General features: G+C 35.0%; 1 protein-coding gene across 1 annotated transcript; it reads left to right on the forward strand.

Moving 5' to 3' along the window:
- The first annotated feature begins 8,927 nt into the window (after positions 1-8,927).
- LOC133333818 (uncharacterized) lies at positions 8,928-9,518 on the forward strand. The gene has a single exon (XM_061542117.1). It carries the CDS (start codon positions 8,928-8,930, stop codon positions 9,516-9,518), a length of 591 nt encoding a protein of 196 aa, XP_061398101.1.
- The last annotated feature ends 247 nt before the right edge of the window (positions 9,519-9,765 follow it).

Here is a 9,765-nt window from a genome sequence, read left to right on the forward strand (position 1 = left end):
ACGCATTTTAATTTTCTGTGGTCTAAAAAGGCATTTTAAGGCCTTTAAACGCTTCTAACGCCTAGAAAACGCATTTTAATTTTCTGTGGTCTAAAAAGGCATTTTAAGGCCTTTAAACGCTTCTAACGCCTAGAAAACGCATTTTAATTTTCTGTGGTCTAAAAAGGCATTTTAAGGCCTTTAAACGCTTCTAACGCCTAGAAAACGCATTTTAATTTTCTGTGGTCTAAAAAGGCATTTTAAGGCCTTTAAACGCTTCTAACGCCTAGAAAACGCATTTTAATTTTCTGTGGTCTAAAAAGGCATTTTAAGGCCTTTAAACGCTTCTAACGCCTAGAAAACGCATTTTAATTTTCTGTGGTCTAAAAAGGCATTTTAAGGCCTTTAAACGCTTCTAACGCCTAGAAAACGCATTTTAATTTTCTGTGGTCTAAAAAGGCATTTTAAGGCCTTTAAACGCTTCTAACGCCTAGAAAACGCATTTTAATTTTCTGTGGTCTAAAAAGGCATTTTAAGGCCTTTAAACGCTTCTAACGCCTAGAAAACGCATTTTAATTTTCTGTGGTCTAAAAAGGCATTTTAAGGCCTTTAAACGCTTCTAACGCCTAGAAAACGCATTTTAATTTTCTGTGGTCTAAAAAGGCATTTTAAGGCCTTTAAACGCTTCTAACGCCTAGAAAACGCATTTTAATTTTCTGTGGTCTAAAAAGGCATTTTAAGGCCTTTAAACGCTTCTAACGCCTAGAAAACGCATTTTAATTTTCTGTGGTCTAAAAAGGCATTTTCTAGAAAACGCATTTTAAAAAAGGCATTTTAAGGCCTTTAAACGCTTCTAACGCCTAGAAAACGCATTTTAATTTTCTGTGGTCTAAAAAGGCATTTTAAGGCCTTTAAACGCTTCTAACGCCTAGAAAACGCATTTTAATTTTCTGTGGTCTAAAAAGGCATTTTAAGGCCTTTAAACGCTTCTAACGCCTAGAAAACGCATTTTAATTTTCTGTGGTCTAAAAAGGCATTTTAAGGCCTTTAAACGCTTCTAACGCCTAGAAAACGCATTTTAATTTTCTGTGGTCTAAAAAGGCATTTTAAGGCCTTTAAACGCTTCTAACGCCTAGAAAACGCATTTTAATTTTCTGTGGTCTAAAAAGGCATTTTAAGGCCTTTAAACGCTTCTAACGCCTAGAAAACGCATTTTAATTTTCTGTGGTCTAAAAAGGCATTTTAAGGCCTTTAAACGCTTCTAACGCCTAGAAAACGCATTTTAATTTTCTGTGGTCTAAAAAGGCATTTTAAGGCCTTTAAACGCTTCTAACGCCTAGAAAACGCATTTTAATTTTCTGTGGTCTAAAAAGGCATTTTAAGGCCTTTAAACGCTTCTAACGCCTAGAAAACGCATTTTAATTTTCTGTGGTCTAAAAAGGCATTTTAAGGCCTTTAAACGCTTCTAACGCCTAGAAAACGCATTTTAATTTTCTGTGGTCTAAAAAGGCATTTTAAGGCCTTTAAACGCTTCTAACGCCTAGAAAACGCATTTTAATTTTCTGTGGTCTAAAAAGGCATTTTAAGGCCTTTAAACGCTTCTAACGCCTAGAAAACGCATTTTAATTTTCTGTGGTCTAAAAAGGCATTTTAAGGCCTTTAAACGCTTCTAACGCCTAGAAAACGCATTTTAATTTTCTGTGGTCTAAAAAGGCATTTTAAGGCCTTTAAACGCTTCTAACGCCTAGAAAACGCATTTTAATTTTCTGTGGTCTAAAAAGGCATTTTAAGGCCTTTAAACGCTTCTAACGCCTAGAAAACGCATTTTAATTTTCTGTGGTCTAAAAAGGCATTTTAAGGCCTTTAAACGCTTCTAACGCCTAGAAAACGCATTTTAATTTTCTGTGGTCTAAAAAGGCATTTTAAGGCCTTTAAACGCTTCTAACGCCTAGAAAACGCATTTTAATTTTCTGTGGTCTAAAAAGGCATTTTAAGGCCTTTAAACGCCTAGAAAACGCATTTTAATTTTCTGTGGTCTAAAAAGGTATTTTAAGGCCTTTAAACGCTTCTAACGCCTAGAAAACGCATTTTAATTTTCTGTGGTCTAAAAAGGCATTTTAAGGCCTTTAAACGCTTCTAACGCCTAGAAAACGCATTTTAATTTTCTGTGGTCTAAAAAGGCATTTTAAGGCCTTTAAACGCTTCTAACGCCTAGAAAACGCATTTTAATTTTCTGTGGTCTAAAAAGGCATTTTAAGGCCTTTAAACGCTTCTAACGCCTAGAAAACGCATTTTAATTTTCTGTGGTCTAAAAAGGCATTTTAAGGCCTTTAAACGCTTCTAACGCCTAGAAAACGCATTTTAATTTTCTGTGGTCTAAAAAGGCATTTTAAGGCATTTAAACGCTTCTAACGCCTAGAAAACGCATTTTAATTTTCTGTGGTCTAAAAAGGCATTTTAAGGCCTTTAAACGCTTCTAACGCCTAGAAAACGCATTTTAATTTTCTGTGGTCTAAAAAGACGTTTTAAGGCCTTTAAACGCTTCTAACGCCTAGAAAACGCATTTTAATTTTCTGTGGTCTAAAAAGGCATTTTAAGGCCTTTAAACGCTTCTAACGCCTAGAAAACGCATTTTAATTTTCTGTGGTCTAAAAAGGCATTTTAAGGCCTTTAAACGCTTCTAACGCCTAGAAAACGCATTTTAATTTTCTGTGGTCTAAAAAGGCATTTTAAGGCCTTTAAACGCTTCTAACGCCTAGAAAACGCATTTTAATTTTCTGTGGTCTAAAAAGGCATTTTAAGGCCTTTAAACGCTTCTAACGCCTAGAAAACGCATTTTAATTTTCTGTGGTCTAAAAAGGCATTTTAAGGCCTTTAAACGCTTCTAACGCCTAGAAAACGCATTTTAATTTTCTGTGGTCTAAAAAGGCATTTTAAGGCCTTTAAACGCTTCTAACGCCTAGAAAACGCATTTTAATTTTCTGTGGTCTAAAAAGGCATTTTAAGGCCTTTAAACGCTTCTAACGCCTAGAAAACGCATTTTAATTTTCTGTGGTCTAAAAAGGCATTTTAAGGCATTTAAACGCTTCTAACGCCTAGAAAACGCATTTTAATTTTCTGTGGTCTAAAAAGGCATTTTAAGGCCTTTAAACGCTTCTAACGCCTAGAAAACGCATTTTAATTTTCTGTGGTCTAAAAAGGCATTTTAAGGCCTTTAAACGCTTCTAACGCCTAGAAAACGCATTTTAATTTTCTGTGGTCTAAAAAGGCATTTTAAGGCCTTTAAACGCTTCTAACGCCTAGAAAACGCATTTTAATTTTCTGTGGTCTAAAAAGGCATTTTAAGGCCTTTAAACGCTTCTAACGCCTAGAAAACGCATTTTAATTTTCTGTGGTCTAAAAAGGCATTTTAAGGCCTTTAAACGCTTCTAACGCCTAGAAAACGCATTTTAATTTTCTGTGGTCTAAAAAGGCATTTTAAGGCCTTTAAACGCTTCTAACGCCTAGAAAACGCATTTTAATTTTCTGTGGTCTAAAAAGGCATTTTAAGGCCTTTAAACGCTTCTAACGCCTAGAAAACGCATTTTAATTTTCTGTGGTCTAAAAAGGCATTTTAAGGCCTTTAAACGCTTCTAACGCCTAGAAAACGCATTTTAATTTTCTGTGGTCTAAAAAGGCATTTTAAGGCCTTTAAACGCTTCTAACGCCTAGAAAACGCATTTTAATTTTCTGTGGTCTAAAAAGGCATTTTAAGGCCTTTAAACGCTTCTAACGCCTAGAAAACGCATTTTAATTTTCTGTGGTCTAAAAAGGCATTTTAAGGCCTTTAAACGCTTCTAACGCCTAGAAAACGCATTTTAATTTTCTGTGGTCTAAAAAGGCATTTTAAGGCCTTTAAACGCTTCTAACGCCTAGAAAACGCATTTTAATTTTCTGTGGTCTAAAAAGGCATTTTAAGGCCTTTAAACGCTTCTAACGCCTAGAAAACGCATTTTAATTTTCTGTGGTCTAAAAAGGCATTTTAAGGCCTTTAAACGCTTCTAACGCCTAGAAAACGCATTTTAATTTTCTGTGGTCTAAAAAGGCATTTTAAGGCCTTTAAACGCTTCTAACGCCTAGAAAACGCATTTTAATTTTCTGTGGTCTAAAAAGGCATTTTAAGGCCTTTAAACGCTTCTAACGCCTAGAAAACGCATTTTAATTTTCTGTGGTCTAAAAAGGCATTTTAAGGCCTTTAAACGCTTCTAACGCCTAGAAAACGCATTTTAATTTTCTGTGGTCTAAAAAGGCATTTTAAGGCCTTTAAACGCTTCTAACGCCTAGAAAACGCATTTTAATTTTCTGTGGTCTAAAAAGGCATTTTAAGGTCTAAAAAGGCATTTTAAGGCCTTTAAACGCTTCTAACGCCTAGAAAACGCATTTTAATTTTCTGTGGTCTAAAAAGGCATTTTAAGGCCTTTAAACGCTTCTAACGCCTAGAAAACGCATTTTAATTTTCTGTGGTCTAAAAAGGCATTTTAAGGCCTTTAAACGCTTCTAACGCCTAGAAAACGCATTTTAATTTTCTGTGGTCTAAAAAGGCATTTTAAGGCCTTTAAACGCTTCTAACGCCTAGAAAACGCATTTTAATTTTCTGTGGTCTAAAAAGGCATTTTAAGGCCTTTAAACGCTTCTAACGCCTAGAAAACGCATTTTAATTTTCTGTGGTCTAAAAAGGCATTTTAAGGCCTTTAAACGCTTCTAACGCCTAGAAAACGCATTTTAATTTTCTGTGGTCTAAAAAGGCATTTTAAGGCCTTTAAACGCTTCTAACGCCTAGAAAACGCATTTTAATTTTCTGTGGTCTAAAAAGGCATTTTAAGGCCTTTAAACGCTTCTAACGCCTAGAAAACGCATTTTAATTTTCTGTGGTCTAAAAAGGCATTTTAAGGCCTTTAAACGCTTCTAACGCCTAGAAAACGCATTTTAATTTTCTGTGGTCTAAAAAGGCATTTTAAGGCCTTTAAACGCTTCTAACGCCTAGAAAACGCATTTTAATTTTCTGTGGTCTAAAAAGGCATTTTAAGGCCTTTAAACGCTTCTAACGCCTAGAAAACGCATTTTAATTTTCTGTGGTCTAAAAAGGCATTTTAAGGCCTTTAAACGCTTCTAACGCCTAGAAAACGCATTTTAATTTTCTGTGGTCTAAAAAGGCATTTTAAGGCCTTTAAACGCTTCTAACGCCTAGAAAACGCATTTTAATTTTCTGTGGTCTAAAAAGGCATTTTAAGGCCTTTAAACGCTTCTAACGCCTAGAAAACGCATTTTAATTTTCTGTGGTCTAAAAAGGCATTTTAAGGCCTTTAAACGCTTCTAACGCCTAGAAAACGCATTTTAATTTTCTGTGGTCTAAAAAGGCATTTTAAGGCCTTTAAACGCTTCTAACGCCTAGAAAACGCATTTTAATTTTCTGTGGTCTAAAAAGGCATTTTAAGGCCTTTAAACGCTTCTAACGCCTAGAAAACGCATTTTAATTTTCTGTGGTCTAAAAAGGCATTTTAAGGCCTTTAAACGCTTCTAACGCCTAGAAAACGCATTTTAATTTTCTGTGGTCTAAAAAGGCATTTTAAGGCCTTTAAACGCTTCTAACGCCTAGAAAACGCATTTTAATTTTCTGTGGTCTAAAAAGACGTTTTAAGGCCTTTAAACGCTTCTAACGCCTAGAAAACGCATTTTAATTTTCTGTGGTCTAAAAAGGCATTTTAAGGCCTTTAAACGCTTCTAACGCCTAGAAAACGCATTTTAATTTTCTGTGGTCTAAAAAGGCATTTTAAGGCCTTTAAACGCTTCTAACGCCTAGAAAACGCATTTTAATTTTCTGTGGTCTAAAAAGACGTTTTAAGGCCTTTAAACGCTTCTAACGCCTAGAAAACGCATTTTAATTTTCTGTGGTCTAAAAAGGCATTTTAAGGCCTTTAAACGCTTCTAACGCCTAGAAAACGCATTTTAATTTTCTGTGGTCTAAAAAGGCATTTTAAGGCCTTTAAACGCTTCTAACGCCTAGAAAACGCATTTTAATTTTCTGTGGTCTAAAAAGGCATTTTAAGGCCTTTAAACGCTTCTAACGCCTAGAAAACGCATTTTAATTTTCTGTGGTCTAAAAAGGCATTTTAAGGCCTTTAAACGCTTCTAACGCCTAGAAAACGCATTTTAATTTTCTGTGGTCTAAAAAGGCATTTTAAGGCCTTTAAACGCTTCTAACGCCTAGAAAACGCATTTTAATTTTCTGTGGTCTAAAAAGGCATTTTAAGGCCTTTAAACGCTTCTAACGCCTAGAAAACGCATTTTAATTTTCTGTGGTCTAAAAAGGCATTTTAAGGCCTTTAAACGCTTCATTTTAAGGCATTTAAACGCTTCTAACGCCTAGAAAACGCATTTTAATTTTCTGTGGTCTAAAAAGGCATTTTAAGGCCTTTAAACGCTTCTAACGCCTAGAAAACGCATTTTAATTTTCTGTGGTCTAAAAAGGCATTTTAAGGCCTTTAAACGCTTCTAACGCCTAGAAAACGCATTTTAATTTTCTGTGGTCTAAAAAGGCATTTTAAGGCCTTTAAACGCTTCTAACGCCTAGAAAACGCATTTTAATTTTCTGTGGTCTAAAAAGGCATTTTAAGGCATTTAAACGCTTCTAACGCCTAGAAAACGCATTTTAATTTTCTGTCGTCTAAAAAGGCATTTTAAGGCCTTTAAACGCTTCTAACGCCTAGAAAACGCATTTTAATATTCTGTCGTCTAAAAAGGCATTTTAAGGCCTTTAAACGCTTCTAACGCCTAGAAAACGCATTTTAATTTTCTGTGGTCTAAAAAGGCATTTTAAGGCCTTTAAACGCTTCTAACGCCTAGAAAACGCATTTTAATTTTCTGTGGTCTAAAAAGGCATTTTAAGGCCTTTAAACGCTTCTAACGCCTAGAAAACGCATTTTAATTTTCTGTGGTCTAAAAAGGCATTTTAAGGTCTTTAAACGCTTCTATAACCATTTTGGCATGAAGTGGACCGAAAACTTAATTTTTTGTTCTAAATGATGTGTGTCAAGTTTCGTGGAAATCGTTCAGATTTAGATATTCATATGTATTTTTTTTTTTTTTTGGTTTTAATCTGTGTAATATATGGCTCCTAAATGGTAATAAACATGATATTAGATGTAGGTGGAATTTTTTTTTGGATTTTTTAATCTGTGTAATAAAATGAAAAAAAATGGATTCAAATCATGAAATTTGAAATTAGTTTTGGAAATTATACAAAAGTTAATATAGAGGTGGTATGGAGTTAGATATCTGTTGCGGTCAGAATTAGTGTGTAGAGTTGAGATATGGAGGTACTTTTTTTGGAAATACGAAGTATAAGAGAACAAAGGTACTAAATGGTGCTCAAATTTTCAAATTATGGTCGATATTGGTATTTGGGTTGATTGACTCTTCTGATGTATGCAGATTTCTCTGAAATCGAAATAGTATGTTAAGTCTTTCATAAGTATTTCCCCACAATCGCTAACGAAGTAGTAGTATGCTAGTCATTTAAAAAATATATGCCGACTTCTATAATAAAAATTCAAGGAAGAAGATCATGAGCAATTCAAAGAACATATGTGAATTCATGGTACATTTTCGAATCAATGATACTTTTTACGAACCCATTAAAATAGAAAATAAATTGTTAATAATCTGATTTAAATTAAAATATTATTTCGATTTTGATGGGATCGACGCCCCCAGAACAACCCTTTCTAAAATACTTGCATATCAAATTTAGAACTTCTAAAGAATAGGATGTGAATAATCAACTGAATTAAGATTAAAATATCGTTAGAACATTTCCAACCCGTTGTGAAGGGTATTATGTTACACATTAGATTTTTTATCGTGCCACATTAAGCCATTCGATTGCCCGACCCTAACATAACAATCAATTATTAATTTTCTATAAAACCGGTTTTATTTATTTTTTTTCTATTTAGATGAAAGATTTATTTTTTCGGCTACTCCCCACAATAATTTTCTAGTTCAAATTTGAAATACACTGCAACAACAATAATAATGTTTTCTAGAAGGGGGTTGGGATTACATCAAAAACAAATCAACCAACCTGGCTGCATTCGGATAAATGAACAATTAATTGGTTTTCATTGTTAGACAGCGAAAAAGGGTCTTTCTCGTGTGGACAACACCTTTTGTGATGTGTTGTGCATGCAGTGCGGGCAGTGCTTCTGAAATCCAATGGGCCAGGTAAAAAAGAAAGGAAAACATGCACGCACACACACACAGCCAGAGGGGGAAACAAGTCATGAACAGTCATTTAAAGTGGAATAATTGTGAAAATATTGGAAAAGAAAGACAAATGTTCTCGATGTCCCGCAGGTATCTTTTGAGATACTTGACAATTGTATTTGACACATTTTTAGAGAAGAAAATAAATCCCTTTTTATGACCTCCTTAGTTTTTGTGCGTAATAAAAACCAATTGACTAGATTTTTTTCGGATGGGTACTTCTCGAATCGAATCAATTGACCTGGTCAGTGATAACCCGGGTCATATGTTAGTTAGTTAGCCATACCATGTGTCATAAATGTCATAGTTAATGATAATTTATTGATGGTCGATCGGTCATTCGGTCATCACATGTGTGAGAGAGTGTTCATGTGTGTGTTGTGTCCATGTACCTGAATGGGAAATGAAGGGGAAATTTAGAACACAGGTCACTCACATCCATCCAATCTGATTGTGAAGCGCGAACTGCGAACAATGGTTTTTGTCTTACATATAAAACCTGAGATAATCTGGAAAAAGGTAACAGATTCACGTAAGACATCAATGAGTGAAGATCAACGGCGGAGATATTAGTTCGGGTTAATAGTGAAAGAAACGCGATTGTATATTCGAAAAATAAATTATCAAAGCACACAAAGAAGAAAATGGCTCCCGCACAAATAATGGATCTAGCTGAAAGTGGAATGAGTTATTCACACAAAAAGTTCCAAGGTGGCAATGCCCGTTATGCCCATAAGAAATTTGGTACAAGGACGACACCATCACCAACGACAGTCGCCGGCATGTATGGAGAAGCTATGCCACAATCAGTGCAGTTTGATGGAACCACAATTTGCAGCAGCAACAGCCAGGAGAATGTGATGGTGAACAAAAGCAAGAAATCCTCACGGGGTGGTGATATTTTCCGACCCTATGCCCTGGGTGATAATACACCACGCAAAAGGAAACATCAAGATGTCGAGGAAAATGATCAGCAAAATGGAGAATCAGAAGAAAATCGCCATTATGGCAAAAGATTTGCTGTAACATCACCTATTCCTCCTGCAGTAACATCACCAGTTCTTCCAGCCCTAACAACCACACCCCCTTTGGAACCCTCTCTACCCCTACTACCCCCTCTAATGCCAATGTTTGGTCTCCAGCCACTGCAATTCAATGCCGAAACATTTGCCCTAATGTTCCGCAAACAACATGAGGCTCTATGTATTGGTGAAACGCTGAAGAGGTTTGCCTAATTTTTTTCTTTGCAATGTCTCTAAACGTGTGAACCCCCCTTGTGATAATTTGAAATTGTATTTTATTTCAAACAAAATTTAGTTTTAAGTATTTTTTGCTTAACCACCAGTGATTATTTTTTGATTGTGAATATTTTCGAAAATTTATTATTATTATTTTTAAATTTATTTTTAAGATTTTTTAATTTGTTTATTACAACAAACAAAAAATTGTATATATTTTGTAAGAAATTGATTATAAATTTGT

The sequence above is a fragment of the Musca vetustissima genome, unplaced genomic scaffold (genome assembly GCF_032173495.1).
Source record: "Musca vetustissima isolate MV318-11 ecotype Yass unplaced genomic scaffold, APGP_CSIRO_Mvet_v1 utg654640, whole genome shotgun sequence".
Lineage (NCBI taxonomy): Eukaryota > Metazoa > Arthropoda > Insecta > Diptera > Muscidae > Musca > Musca vetustissima.